General features: G+C 51.0%; 1 protein-coding gene across 13 annotated transcripts in view; it reads right to left on the bottom strand.

Moving 5' to 3' along the window:
- BUB1 (BUB1 mitotic checkpoint serine/threonine kinase) overlaps positions 1–14,564 on the bottom strand; it is a gene marked incomplete at its 3' end in the record, with an annotated part of 49,854 nt that overhangs the window by 17,977 nt on the left and 17,313 nt on the right. For 7 of the 13 annotated variants that reach the window (XM_082307351.1, XM_082307350.1, XM_082307362.1 and 4 more), the window contains 17 exons: positions 12,805–12,887; positions 10,891–11,005; positions 10,107–10,235; positions 9,733–9,849; positions 8,516–8,634; positions 8,244–8,345; positions 7,131–7,257; positions 5,896–6,097; positions 5,081–5,225; positions 3,308–3,493; positions 2,790–2,854; positions 2,433–2,520; positions 2,057–2,126; positions 1,280–1,544; positions 970–1,060; positions 710–823; positions 217–335 (listed from right to left, as the gene is read on the bottom strand). In XM_082307351.1, coding sequence (XP_082163477.1) covers positions 217–335; positions 710–823; positions 970–1,060; positions 1,280–1,544; positions 2,057–2,126; positions 2,433–2,520; positions 2,790–2,854; positions 3,308–3,493; positions 5,081–5,225; positions 5,896–6,097; positions 7,131–7,257; positions 8,244–8,345; positions 8,516–8,634; positions 9,733–9,849; positions 10,107–10,235; positions 10,891–10,977 — 2,026 coding nt within the window. In that variant the 5' untranslated portion in view covers positions 10,978–11,005; positions 12,805–12,887. The other 6 variants (XM_082307354.1, XM_082307357.1, XM_082307356.1 and 3 more) reach the window with 4 other exon arrangements.

Below are 14,564 nucleotides of genomic sequence, written 5' to 3' on the forward strand. Positions count from 1 at the left end.
AAAGAAGAAAAGGAGTTGCTACAAAAATAGAAAAAACAGCAAACGTTAGAGTGTCACCATTCTCTAAAAACCTCCAACTAGGTTTTAGCTGCTTTTATAGCCCAAAGGAAGCAAAAGTGCATGGGAGCTTCCCCAGAGACAGGGCTACGATCAGGGACAGTTCAGAGCCTTGGCCTCTTAAACCGAAGACTGGGCACGCTGTAGGGCTGCACTTACGTTTGGAGGCAATTTTGAACACCAGCCCTTTAGACTGTGGCTTCGTTCCACTTTCCCCCTCGAGGTTGTGCTCAGCACTCTCCATGTTGTCGAGGAGCTGTTCATCCTGGAGCTCATCCCTATACCAGAAGGACCAGAAGTTACCCCAGGGGGGCACACCTTACCCCAGGGCCCACACGTACCCCGCAGCAATGGATTCCCTGGGGCAGGGCAAGCACCACAGCCGTGCTGCTAGCCTCCAGCATCTCCCCTCTCCTCTGGGCAACAGCCATGGGCTGAAAGAGTTCAGCGAGGCAGACACAAGGCCAATGCGAGCAGCCTTCTGCTAACATCTAGGTCAAGCCTATGTGGTCACGACAGATTAGCAAGAACTTTGTGATAAGGAAGAGGAGTCTCAGCTCACACCTCCGGACAGAGGGAGGCATTTCCCCACAGACCCTCATGGGATGTGCCAAGCCAACCACATCCAGCACGACCCTTTTGGGGGGCTTACTCTTGAACTCCCATTCCCAGCTCCTGGATTTTCTGTTCAATGGCTGTTTCTACTTCACTCTTCTCTAGGGAGTACTCCACAAAGAAAGCTTCCAAAATGAACGACACGAAGATACTGAAAGAAATGATGAGCAGAATTACATAGCAGCCTTTCCGTACTGGCATCCCCCCTGCTTTTGGGCACCAACTACAAATATCACCCCAGCAGGGGGCAGAGCCCCTCTTCCCTCCAAAAACAGAGGGGAGCAACCCAAAACTCACTTGACAATAATGATCACCATCACAATGTGGAAGGCAATAAAATACAGCTTTGCAGGCTGAACCGTCACGTTGGCAAATCCATTGGCAAAGAGTATAACCAGAGTCAAGGGCAAGAGCGTGAAAGGAGGAGAACATCTTGCTGTAGAGCAGCGCTAAGGGAGGAACCAGACAATACTGCCCAGCGGTGACCTTCTGAACAAAGCTCTCTGCTGGGACCATTTCTCTGTGGTCTGGCACTATGTGTGTTCAACACAAGGCGAAGAGCATGGATCACCAAGCTCCAGTTTGGACCTTCCACCACAAAGGATATCGTGCCACTGATTGACTACAGTGAGCTCCATCAGGACGATGAAGGACGATGCAAAGTTGTTGAAGTTGTTCTTGCAGTATTTTCCACGGGCAAACAGCGAATCCTTGAGGGCTGGGTTTCCACATTCCAGGGCATAGGGAGCATTCGAGTTTGCAGGGAAGAACTGGATTTTCCCATGGAATAACTCCATGCCAATGATAGCAAATACACAGTACACAACCTGGGAAGAGAAACCCCATCGCCTGCTTCTCCAGTGAGCAGCAGGCTGCACGGCAAGTTTAGAGTTTCAGCAGGTTTTCCATTTCTTACAGAAACAGCAAGCTGCTGAGGAGCAGCATAGAGGCTAAGAGACCCAAGCCACTCAAGGGCAATTACCAGGCAGGAATAATAAGCCAAGAACTACAGCTCAAATACATGGAAATGAAATATTCTCAAATCATAAGAGAACTTATTTTTAGGAAATTATTTGAGAAAAAGGTTTCTTGTTCAGCTTCTTGCCCAAATCACAGTTTGATTCCTTACTGTATGAAGCCCAGACTGCACAGAACATCCTCGCTGAGCAAAGAAGAATGTCCTGACCCAGCGACTAGCAGGAACCCAACCCCTCTGCACACATTTACATGTGCAACGACCAAGAATCAAATGGACACTTACAGTTTCAAAGGCCAGCCATCCAGAGATTTGCATTTATCCTCTTGAAAACAGCACGAGCGTGAGACTTAAGACACATTCCTGTAAAACTGGAGTGCTTTGAGCTAAGATACCAGGATTTCTTACCAGAGTCAGCCCACCAAATGTCAACATTGTCGGTACGATGTTTATCAGTGTGTTCATGATGACCCGGAACCTACAGCAAATGATTCATGACAACACCTGCTGTGGGGAGGCTCTTCTAAAGCCCAGGCTTGCTTATTATCACATCCCATCCAGCACGTGCTCCCCACATGCCTTTATTTATAAGTAAGTCTCCAGAGAGGCTGCAGCAACCGGGCTCATCCCCGGCACACGAGGACAAGGCCTTCGGATGCTTTGAGTAGCCACCGTCGGTCCAAAGCAGCCATGCAGAGCAACTCAAGGCGCTGTCTCAGCCAGCCTCTGACACAGCCTGCCCGCCCCCCCGCAAAACATAACCCTATCCCACTCTCTTCATTACCTTTGAATGCTGTCAACAATCCTTATTAGCCTGAGGACCCTTAGGATGAAGACGATGTCCAGGATCTGTTGGCTGTTGTACTTCGTGGCTGAGAAAGGAAAAAAGATTTTATTTTTTCTTCTGAAAAATAAGCAGGGAAGTGTAGAGATAGAGCATGTTCTTACATTTGTTATGATTATGTCCCTGTTAAACACTGTTTATAACAGGTAGTTATTAAAAAAAGACTGAGTTAGTTCTTAGAAACCCTATAAGAAATTCATTATCTTGTCAAAAAGCCTCCCAAGCCCAAGGTGATGGCAAAAGACAACTCAAGACCGAGTCTCCCAGATGCATGCAGACTGCTTAAGCTGCACTTACTCGATTTCAGGGTGCTATTGAGTATCGTTGCAGTCAAGGCAGCAAAGATGATGAGGGTATCAAACCTAGCACGAGGGAAGGCAGCGCTGTTAGATTTGTGGCAACAGAGAATGGGCGCTTAAGCTGCCACACGACACATGGAAGTAGTAATCCCTCTTCCTCACATCTGTGCCAGGCAGCCCTGCATCATCTCAAACTATCTGCAGGGTGGGAAGATGGGAAAGCTTTGTTTAGCAAAACGCTTTCCCCTGCCCAGCCACTACCTTCGCACGCTGCAGAGTCACCTTTGACTGAGCTAGCAGAGTGGGCTTAACTACTACAGAACAATAGTCTGTCAGAGCCAGGTTAGGCCAGGAAAGAGCACCATGTCCTCTGACGCGTACAATCATTTTAATCACAGCCTGGCACATGAGTTAGGCAGCCCATCTCTCCAAGAGACTTCCAGTTCTTGAGGGGCTGAACACAAAGATCTGATCACACTTCACGCCACCTTTAACACAAACATTCATCCCACTCACCAGTTCCAGAACTGATTTTTGCCAAAGAACGCCCTCGGTTCGTAAGTGTACACTTTCAGGAGTATCTCAATGATATACAAAGCAAGGAAGACCCACTCTGCGTAAGAAATATAGGGGCTTTCCTCATCCAGAGCAATGAAGATAGCATTTATTAGAATGATCACATCGTAAGTCCAAACAAATCCCCTGCAAGAAGAAAAAGAGAAATCAGTTCGCCACTCCCAAGAAGGTAAAAGTTACACGGTTATTTCAGGGGTTCTTTGCCTCCTCTCTCAAACATTGCCACTTAGGCAAACTCCCTTTACCCATCAGCTCTCCCCCAACCCGAGAGTTTAGGAAAGTCACTACAGAGCTTAGCTTTGCCCTTGGAGTCCAACGCAAAGGGGAGCACAAGCCTTCAACGTACACCACTGCCAGTGCTCTCAGTGTTAAACAAACGCGTAGAGACTGACTGCAACTGTGTTTCTAACAAGCCAAGCAGCCTTTCTCAAGCAGAAAGGCTGGATGAGTAAAACAGAAGGCTATACAAAATTGGGAGGGGTGGCTGGTACACCAGATGGGCGTGCTGCAGTCAGAGGGACCTGGCCGGGCTGGGAAAGCGGGCAGAGAGGAATCCCATCACGTTCAAAGGGGAATGCAGAGTCCTGCTCCTAGGAAGAAAGAACCTCAGGCACCAGTGCAGCTGGGAAGCTCCTCTGCGGAGGAGCTGCGGGCTGTCTTGTTGTCAAGCTGAGCATGAGCCAGCAATGCACTCTGGTGGCCAACAGCATCCTGCACTACGTTAGGAAAAGCGTTGCGAACAGGCCACATTTGCAGTGCCGTGTCCACAACTGGGCTCCCCCGTACAAGAGAGACGGGAACGCACTAGGGCGAGCGCAGCAAAGGGCCCCAAAACGATTAAAGGATAAGATAGTCTGACACATTACATGTGGAGAGAGCTGGGATTGCTCAGCCTGAAGGGGAGAAGGGTCGGGGGATCTCAATGTCTATGTATAAATACCTGACGGGAAGGTGTAGAGAAGATGGAGCCAGACTCTTCTCAGTGGTATCCAGTGAAAGCACAAGAGGCAAGGGGCACAAGTTGAAATACCGGATTTTCCATTTAAACAAAAAAGCTTTTTTTTTTTTTTTTTGTTTTAAACTGCGGGTGGTGAAACACCGGAACAGGTTGCAGAGAGGTTATGGAGTCTCCATCCTTGGAGATACTCAAAACCCAACTAGACACAGCCCTGAGTACCCTACTCTAGCTGACCTTGCTTTGAGCACGGGGGTTACACTAGACCACCTCTACCTTCCAACCTCAGCGATTCTGCGATTCTGGGAAGACTCGGAGGTGAAACAGAGCACTAGTAGCTCATAGTACCAACTTGGTAAGAGCTGATAAAGCAGCACAATGCAGCTCTGCAGCAGAGACTGCTGACGTAAGGTCACCTTTAAGTGAAGCATTTAGTCTGGTCCTTCAAGGCAGGCCATAAAGCACTCCTTGCTTTCAGTAAAAGCTATTTACACTCAGCACCTATAGAAGATCTGAACAAGCAGGACTGGAAGAGGTATGGACTCATCAATAGCCAAGTCTAGCTCCTCCACACCACTGAAGGTAGGCTAAGAGCAGAGCTGGTCCACAGAACACTTTTAAAAGCATAACCCCCAATGTTTGCCTAAGTGCAGTTTGCACTCTCCAGCATGACGCCCAGATGAGCATTTGCTTGCAACACCACTGCTCTGCAGCCCTTTGAATGTTAAGAGCTGCTTGCTCCACCAGTAGAGGCTTACCTGTGCCTAACCATGCTGCGCAGGAACCGACTCACTGCTGACTTGTATACACCAGGCATCCACCGCCCCAGCGGATGGCTGCGTATTTTCAGGGTAATCACCTGGATGTTGAGGAGATCTGCCAGTTGTACGAAGGACTTCTTGTCTGCAGCAAGGGAAAGCACTACGCATCAGTCTACTGTCATTAAAAAAAAAAAGACAGCGTCTAGCAAATGCAAACCTAGATGGACACGAGTTGCAGCAATCTGGACTCAACATCTATGGCAGAAGGCAACGCACACGCCCAAAGTGGTATCCACCAGAGAAGAGGCTGAACTCGGTACTCAAGCCGCTCCTCTGCCCCTTTCCTGGCAGACTGGCTCAAGCCACAGGCCAACAACCAACACAAACCTTTAACGATCAGGATGGGCATGATCTAGCCTGAGGAGACTGACCCATCTCTCCTGATATTCTGTCTCCAGCAGGAGCAGAGCAAGAGGCTCCAGAGGACTGTGTGGGAAGCCACATTGCTTGGAGGAATCTGATAGCAAGGGGGGCTTTCCTTGTCCTGTGCTGAGAACAGGAGGTCCCATTCTCCGTGGCGAGCTTGGCCTGATGTCAAACGGCCAGGAAGAGCTGCCCACAGCGTACATGACACGGGCTACAGCACAGGCAGAAAGAACCACCTTTCAGGACTTAAGCAATCTGGAGGGAAGCAGGAAGAGGAGCCTGGAGTCCCTCTGGGTCCATTACAGACCACAAGTCCCAATGCCAAAACCCTTGAAGCATCAGGCTCCTCCCCAATCCCTTGAGCGCAGCAGTGCCCCACTGCTCACCTATGAAACCCTTCTGCTCATCATCCGAGATGTGTAGCAGCAGCTCTCGGTGGGAGTTGCTGATATCAGGAGCCACCAGCTTGACAAGCTGCTTCCACCGGGCTTCTCTAACCACAAACTGTGCTCCTTCCTCTTCCTTCAGGAGGTTGAAGGCCTCTATCATCTTGCGGTGCTTCATGTAAGCAAGCTTACGGATCTCATTCTAGAGAGAGTATCATGATTCAGGCAGCTTCAGTCACCCTTCCCCCTCTTTTTTTTTTTTTAAATCTTATTTTCATGGCACAGAGGTGCAAGAAGAGACTCAGAGGAAAACACTTGGAGTGATATTAGACACAAAGTACAGCAGAGTCAGTGGGGGCAATGAGAAATGCTGTAACAGGCAACCATGGGCTCTCTGCACAGCACTCTGGAAGGATCAACAGATTGCTTGCTGCTGGGAGATGCATTGAAAAACCGGAAGACAAGACAAAAGGACAGTGTCTAACAGGAAGGAGATGACAAAGATCACAGGATCCGCATGTCCACAGGTCACAGAAGCAAAGAGGATGTGTCCACACATGCTTCCCATCCATAAGTGAATACTGCTGAGATCAGGAGTGGAGATCCTCTTCTGCACACGATTACAAGCAGGCTAGAGAACCTTATACCCTTGGGGGACCAGCTTCCGGAAAGACCTAGCAGGCTGCTTACTGAGAAAGAGCCAATCCCCTCATGGTAGCACCCAGGACTTTCCAGCTCCCACCCTTTGATCACAAGTACCAAACTGCACCTACTCAGTTTGGGTAGAAGCAGCAAGAGTTTTGATTTCCTTAGACCTCCCTTTACATTTCCTTTGCTTTAAGAGCACATGCAGCGGCAGAAAAAGCGTGCTGTGCGCTTATAGCCAGCCGAAAACAATCTCCAGCGTAGAGACAGCGTTTCTGAGCTACGACTAAGCCTCTAACAGCAATAATGCAGAGACATGTGCTTCCTATCTGTTGCAACTTCTTGGGTCCACAGCACCATAGCGTATTTCATTGTTAAATGCCAAAAGCAGAACTCGCAACAGTCCCCATGATATGAAAGGTGGGCCTGTGCTTGTTATTTGCAGAGCATCAGCAAAGGCAAGCAGCTGTAGCCCCTTCTCCACGCTTTCCAAAAGCGGACGCTTTCCACGGGAAAGCCAGCTATTTCCTTACAAGGTTATACAGAACAGCGGGCAGTCACCCATCACAATTCACCCCTCCAAACATTACCTTCAGGTGTTTTTTGTAGTTGTTGTACACAACAGCCAGGAAGAGGGACATGAAGATGTAAGTGTTGACGATGACAAAGGCAATGAAGAACAGGGCGTACCATGAGCTGAAGTCAAATGCCGGCATCCTAGAGAAGGAGAAAGAGATTGCTACTTGCTAGGCAGACAAGCAGGGAAATAAAAGAAACCAGAAGAAAACAGTCTTCCAGATGGATTTCTAAGTACTGTTTTGTATTGCTAGATCAAACTTGCCAGATAATACCCACGCTAAAAACTGTGTATTAGTTCAGTTAGAGAACAGTTTTCTTCCATTAGGTTTTCATTCTAGTTTATCAGGCCCTGATTGAAGGGATGCAGAAGAGAAAGCACAGAGATTAAGCTTCCGTCACTGTGGCTAAACTTAAGTGCAGTCTCTCGAGGTGCTGCCTCAGTCATAAGCTGGTTACTGGTTTCACAGACCCCCACTGCACTCAGACCTCCTCTTCCACTTACTCTAGGAGGACGAGCAACATTTCTCAGTCTAAAGGCCCAGGGTCCCTGTAACGTCCCAGTCCTGTTCAGTACATGCCCAGGACACAAACGAGTGTGCCATTCCTCCCTGCCCCGCCTCTTTGATGGCACCTTCACAGTACAAACCGAAATGGGAACCCAGTTAGAACAAATGAGGATGGAAAGCCCAACCCTCGCATAAGTTTAACACAGCTGTGCAAATTAAAAAAAGTCTGCATAGGAAGCCCCGCAAATATTACGAGACAAAAAGATATCTGATCACTACAGCACACCCTTCCTTTTCAGAAATGGGTTTTAATCAAAGAGTGCGTGTGTTTCTCCCTCTGGTTTAAGCCTTCATCAGCCACTGGGTCATTTGCAAAGCAGTATTTTTGATGCATCTTTTCTAAAAGTCTTCCTAACCTCAGATTCTGGTTCAGAGCCATTTATAAAACACATGGCTGAGAATTCACGAAACCCCTGCAGGCTGGAAAAGTAAAAGCCCTGTTGCTGCTCCGAAATACCTTGTTGTGCAAAACACAGTATTGTTCTAACCAGAGATCCTGCCACTAGGAGCAGGACACCAGCACTCACAACAGAAAGACTGCAAGCTCAGCATACGTACATGACATCCGGGCTGTTTGCTGTCGTCACCAGCACATAGAGGTCAAACACAATTTCTAGGTAGTTTCTGAAATACGGCAAGCCTTCTGCTGTCTGGAGATTCCTGGGAGGAAAAGGACAACCTGAAGTTAAGCACAGAGATCACATGTCCCACCACAGGAACTGCATCTATCAGCAGTCCACTAAATCGTTTGGAGTTGCCAGATTCCCTCCTGCCCGAAAGTATCACACACATTCTTCCCACCCAGCTCTGAACAAAAGAAGTATTCACACCTCTCACCAAACAGCTTCAAGGCCATGAGGGAGAACATGAGAAGGCTAAACATGAAGAGCAAGAAGACGTAGGTGATCTCTGGCAGCGTGTTGCGGATGCTGCGGAAGGCTCTCCGAATCTGCCAGGGAGAAGGGAAGCATTTAGAAGCAAGCGGTAGCCATTTTTCTCCTCACCATCCCATCTGGATCAAACACCTACACAGGTACCCTTCTGTCGCCCAGCAGGAGAGATTCTGACCCAGATGTGCCAGCTCTGTTCTGCTAAAACCTGTGCAAGAGTACCAGGCCTTTCCTCCTCCTTCCCCAGAGGAGATGCTAGAAGGAGAAACCCTATCTACTACATACCATCACAAACGCAGCTAGCCAAGGGACAGAGGGCCCCGTGGCACTGCTGCGATGCTCTTGCTGCAGGGGACTGGTCAGGGACAGAAGCTCATCACTCCAGGCCACAAAACACATCCTCCGAGACTGAGAGTTCAACTGCTCCCTCCCCCAGGCCTCCAGACCACAGCAGTTTATTCATTTGTAAGTCAGGACCAGAACGGTCTTGGGCAGCGGGGCAAAGATCTCCCCGTGACAAGAGCAAGCAGAGTCCAGATCACCCATCTCGACTGCAAGTTCAGTTTCCGAGAAGAGTGTGACACTTGTGCTTGTTTGCCTAGGAGACTTTCAGAAATAAGTAACCTGGCCCCTGACCCAGGGAGCAACAGTTTTCTCCTCTGCGGTGCTGCTGATGTTCACACCTCCCGAGGACAGCGTCTCACTCTGCTTGCAGACAGAGCCTGCTCCTCCACGCAGGCTGAACTAAGCACAGCCCACGGGCTGACCTTACAAAAAACATTCTTCCGTCTCCATGCAGTCTTACACTTTGGTAAGCATGATCTTCTCTAAATCATCACAGCACCATGTTTGGTGAGAAGCTCTAGTTCTAGGCCCAAACATGCCCAGGGTTCTGGACAGCAATAACCCAGCCCACAGGTACAGGGAGAAGCCTTCTGGTACTTCGCACAGAGCCCGAGCAGCACCAGTGCAAACGCACTCTTTTCTCCATCTCAAATTCTTGCTTCAGGCCACCTCCGAGAGAAGCCTTCACTCACAGGAACCTAAATTCTGCCATTTCTGCATGAAAACCTTTCTACTAAATTCCCTGGATCTCAGAAGCTGTCCAAAAATAGGACCCTGCACCAGGTCTACATCCCACCAGGCCTCTTCCTCACCTGGCGACTCTCTGCAAAGTTGATCAGGAAGATTGGCCTCACAATTCTTGACCATCGAATGCTCCTCACGTTGTATATCCTGAGGACTCCATATATGGCCAAGTCTGTTAGCGATAACTGTAAAGAAAGAAGGAAGATTCCCAGAAGCAATGTTGGAAACGTTTCTAGATGGTGAAGACAATAGGGCTAGCTGATACAAGACAGATGCACACAAAACAGGTTTGTGAGAACACACCGAGCTGTTGGCTGATTTGGCCGTGGCCCTCGTAGAGCCCTTGTGCATCAGGCCTACGTCCCCGAGAAAGCAACAGGAGGGAAAAGCCACCTCCGCATTGGCCACTTCAACCTTGGAGGCTCCCCTAGGCCTAACTCACCAGGATCGCAACCATGATGCAGATGTTCTTGGTATCCTTCCAAAATACATTGCGAAGGGTGACTTTTGCAAAATGTGTCAGTCGGCCAAAGAACACCAGAAGGCACACCACCTCGATCAGAGAGGTGACCTGCAGAGAGAAAAGGGGCCCAAGTCAGGTCAACCAAGAGCAGCGCTAGCCCTCTTCGCACAGGTGAGGGTGTTCAGGCTGGGGTACAGGCAAGGAAAAAACAGGCAGAGTCAGTCTAAAAGTTTTTCCAGTGGGTTTTGCTGTCAGCTGTTTTATAGGCTCACGTATCTGGCACCGAGCTATAGTTTCAGGCTTCCTTTTGTGAAACTCCCTGCAACAGGCAGGTTAAAGCCAGTAAATTTGTATTTGCTTAGGATTCCAGGAGCATCTCTCGCAAACACACTAGTGCAGAACAAATAAAGGCTACAGAAAAGTCAGTCCTAAGGGCAACACTCCACTTCTGCTTTCAGACACTAGGACTGGACATGGGTCACACAGAAAGGCTGGAATTGTTCTCCGAGATGCAGAAAAGCAGCATGACTTTGTCCGCGGTCACAGCAGCCATTGCTTACGGCCACGATGGTTCCCATAGTCCCTGTCTAGCTCCTATGCCCCTTTCTTGTTCCCATTTCAGTAAATTAAAGATAGCAACAGAAATATCGACATCAATTATCTCTTGACACCTTTGACAACAAGTTCCAAGCAAGAAACCCTTGCTTGCTCCACCAAGCAACACAATACCTGTTGCATTGCTGCATCGACACTGAAAACTCACCAGGAAGGGGAGCGGATACACAGCAGGTTCTTCAAACACTGCAAGGGAGAGGTTGAGAAAGATGAAGAAGTAGGTGGCTGTTCGCATAATCCAGTGGTTATAGAGATAATAAAGCCTGTAGAAAGAAAGCAGTGGCACCATAAATAAAGGCTTCAGTGCACATACCCAGGGGCTCACAAAACGCATCTTGGAAGAGCGGCACGTGCTGTCCCAAACAGCCATGGAGGAAGAAGGGTAACAGTAGCACAATTTTTGCTAGCCGGGTATTTGGCAATTTGTTTCCCAGCCCTTCCTTATAGTCTCATAGCTGATGGATGCTATACGCCCTTTCAGGGAGCAAAAAAACCCGGGAAGGTGGAACACAGGCATTCTTTGGTTCAGCTGAAGACTGCAACATACAGATTTGGTAAAGCTGCTTCCTTTTTGTAATTACCTTGCTCCTTAATTTGAGTGCAAACTTCTGCTAAGCTCAGGTATCCACATGACACACAAACTAAGTCTGATTAGTTATCTAACACCCTTTCTTTGCAGGTTAAAAAGCAAAGCGGTAAGAAAAGCCACCAGAGAGAAGTATGGAGTTCCACAGGAAAGTGGTTTTTTGTACAGAGCTTAAGCAGCATTCTGTGCCTACGGCAGCAAAACCCCTGGGGAATGCTAGCAATAACTGTGAACACTTCCACCTCTAAGCCTCCCACAGGAGGTTTCACACAACGGCACACAGCAGCGGCTCCTCTGGGGAGATGCGGAGCAGATCTGCAGAGCCTGTAGTTTCTCTGCTAATAAAAAAGCTGCCAACATTGCCAAACAGTCACCTCATCTGCCCAATAGCCACCTGCATAAAGGCTACAGGGCAGGTGATTATAGAGATGACATGATATTATACCCTTAATAACAGCATCAAGACACAACCAGGTAAAACCTGCTCATTTCTACTATTTATGCTAAGCACACTTGGGCACAACAAAACTATATATGCACGCGGTCTGTTTTTCCAAAGCAGACAGACATTACAGCTACACAGCAGCATACACCTGCTCAGAGCCTTTGTAACAAACACACTTAACCACACTTGTGCCTCCAAGACACCCAAGAAACTTCACTGGCTAAGACATGAGAACTAAGTAAAAGGGAAGGGTTTTGCGGGGAGGGCTACGGGAGGCATTAATGCTCGCACGCTGCTTTGCTGGTAGTCTGTTGTATCGCCTTTCCCTTCCACTAGCCACCTTCTCTTAAGTTTTACACATGGAAGTAGTTAGCCTAAAGCACTCCAAGCCTGAGGGAAGGCTGACTGAAGCTGCTCAGCCTCTTACCAGCAGCTAAAAGGGAAGACAGCCACCACTCCAGGCAAAACAATCTTGACTTGGAAAACTTCACTACACTTGTTGCCAATTAAGCTTTTAATTACTCCTGCCCCAGCAGCTACCGCCCCTTCTGAAGTACACCTGAGCAGAGGTGCCGTGCTCTCCTTTGATTAGCTGCAGCTTTGGTGTGCAGCAGCAGGTTGGTGTCACCCAGCAGGGCCACACTCCAGCACCCCCTTCCACGCAGGCGAGGGCCAACCAAGCCTCCCATACTCTTCATCCCCACTGCACCCTACAGCTTCCATCTTGAAAGATTTTAATTTTTTTTCTCCAGCAAAAAACAAGCTTTTATTTCTTTTCCTATGCTCAACGTACAGATGCACTAAGCCTCATTCAACATACACATTTCAGCTTAAATCCAGTTCTTTGCATCCCACCCAACCAATCTCAGCGCCCAGCTGGTGAACCCGAAGTCCCCAGCCTTTGCTGGCCGTTGTTCTTTGGACACGGCTGCAGCTGGTTCTCCCCACCCCAGCATGCGTGCCCCGCGGCACGGCGGGGACAGCGCAGAGCCCTGCTCCAGTGCAATAGCATGGGATGCAGAGCTCCTTACCTGACTGCCTCCGGGGAGGTCTTAAAGGGAATATTTCTGTTGTACTGTGCATCGGAGACAAACGCCGCTGCCAGCAGGAGATCCTGTGGAAGGGGGAAAAAGCACACAGACAGCTGGTCAGCGTGTTGGAGGTGGAATAAACTCAAGGCAGATGCTCAAAGGAGGTCCCTTTCACTATGGGGCACGCTGTAGAGGCGAGAAGCGGTCCAAGGGATGCCACAGCCTCGCCCGCACACGTCCCTCCTCTGCTAGCGAGGAGCCACACCGGGACCCCCCGTCCTCCCCGGGGCAGGGGGACGGCACCGGAGCTCTCCGCTACCTGCGAGACCGCCTCCGCCATGGCTCGGGCAGACGCTGCGCCGCCCCGGCCCCGCCGCCTTTAACGGGGCCCGCCCCCGCCCCGGCGGAAGCGGGAGGCGGCGCCGACCCCGACCCGGAGCCGGAGCCGGGGATGGGTCCGGAGGCGCTGCGGCCGCGGGCCGTGCGCTGGGCGCTGCTGGCCGCCTTCGCCGCCGGGGTGCTGGTGGGCTGGCAGGCGGCCCGGGCCCGCCGCCGCTTCCTCCGCTGGCGCCAGCGCCGGCTCCAGCGCCGCCTCGCCGCCGCCCAGGAGCAGCTGGAGGCGGCCTGAGCCGAGGGGACCGAGCCCCGGCCTCGGCGGACGCTGCCCGAGGAGCAGAGCCCGATTCGCCCCGCGCCGCTCTCCGCAAAGGTGAAAACGACGTCGAAGCGCTGCTGGGAAGGGACGGCGTCCGTGGGATGGCAGGGCCTCGCTTCTGCCCGGCAGAAGGCACGATCCCCAGCTGCCGCGGGCGGACCGAACGGGATACGGAGGATACGGGAACGCCACCGCCAAACGCGTTTCCATATTTCCAAGGGTTGCCTGTATTTGCCTTGCTTTAAGCCTGCCCCTGAGGCACGCTGCTCTGCCCTCGCCGGGAAGCGCTGCCGATGCACGAAACCAGCAACAAATCACAACGTGACGTTCCTAGATGTGCTCGTTTCTCCGATAAGTGAGAACGTACCTCGCGGGCGCTTGTGACGAGCGACAAACCTCGTTGTGGAAGTACGCACGCGGAAAAAACCCGCGTGGACAATTAAGCGGTGAAATAGCTGCGCGCGTTGGCAGGATGAACGAGCAGATTAAATGATGGGCATTTGTGCTTTGGACTCTGTGTTTCCCCTTGTGCTTTAGACAGGGAATTGTGGAGATAGCCGTGGCGCGTTCCTTCTTCCCCGCCTGTGGCCAGCGAATTCCAGAAGAGACCCTCCGCGGGTCTGAGGGAAGGGGCTGCTCCTGCCTTGCGCCGCAGGAGGTACCGCACGGGGGGCAGGATGCTGGTTTCCAGCGCTGTTACTGAACTGTAATAGTTTTAAAAGTTTTGGGGAAAAAAGATGCTGCCCGGCACCCTTTAAGGTCGTGAAATGCTGATCGGCAGCCAGATCGGCAGCCCTGGGGCCTTTTGGTAGAAACGAGGTTTCAGACCTTCGGAAGTTCCTTCAACGTGAGCGCCCGGGATTCAGCTGCAGGCCGGCTGCCTGTGGGCCGCCAGGCCGGGGCTGCGTGAGGCCCTTCGGGCCCCGAAGCGGGGCCCAGCGGGTGCCCAGGGCGGCCGGGCCGGGCCGGGCCCAGCCCAGGCTCGGCGACCGCCGGGGGCGGAGGCCGCGCAGCCTCCGGTTCCCCCTCATGCGGGCGGGCGGCGGCGCCTACAACTCCCGGCGTGCCGCGGGCGCCGGAAGTGACGGCATCTCCCCGCGCCGCC

The sequence above is a fragment of the Platalea leucorodia genome, assembly GCF_965183815.1.
Source record: "Platalea leucorodia genome assembly, chromosome: 3".
Classification (NCBI taxonomy): Eukaryota; Metazoa; Chordata; class Aves; order Pelecaniformes; family Threskiornithidae; genus Platalea; species Platalea leucorodia.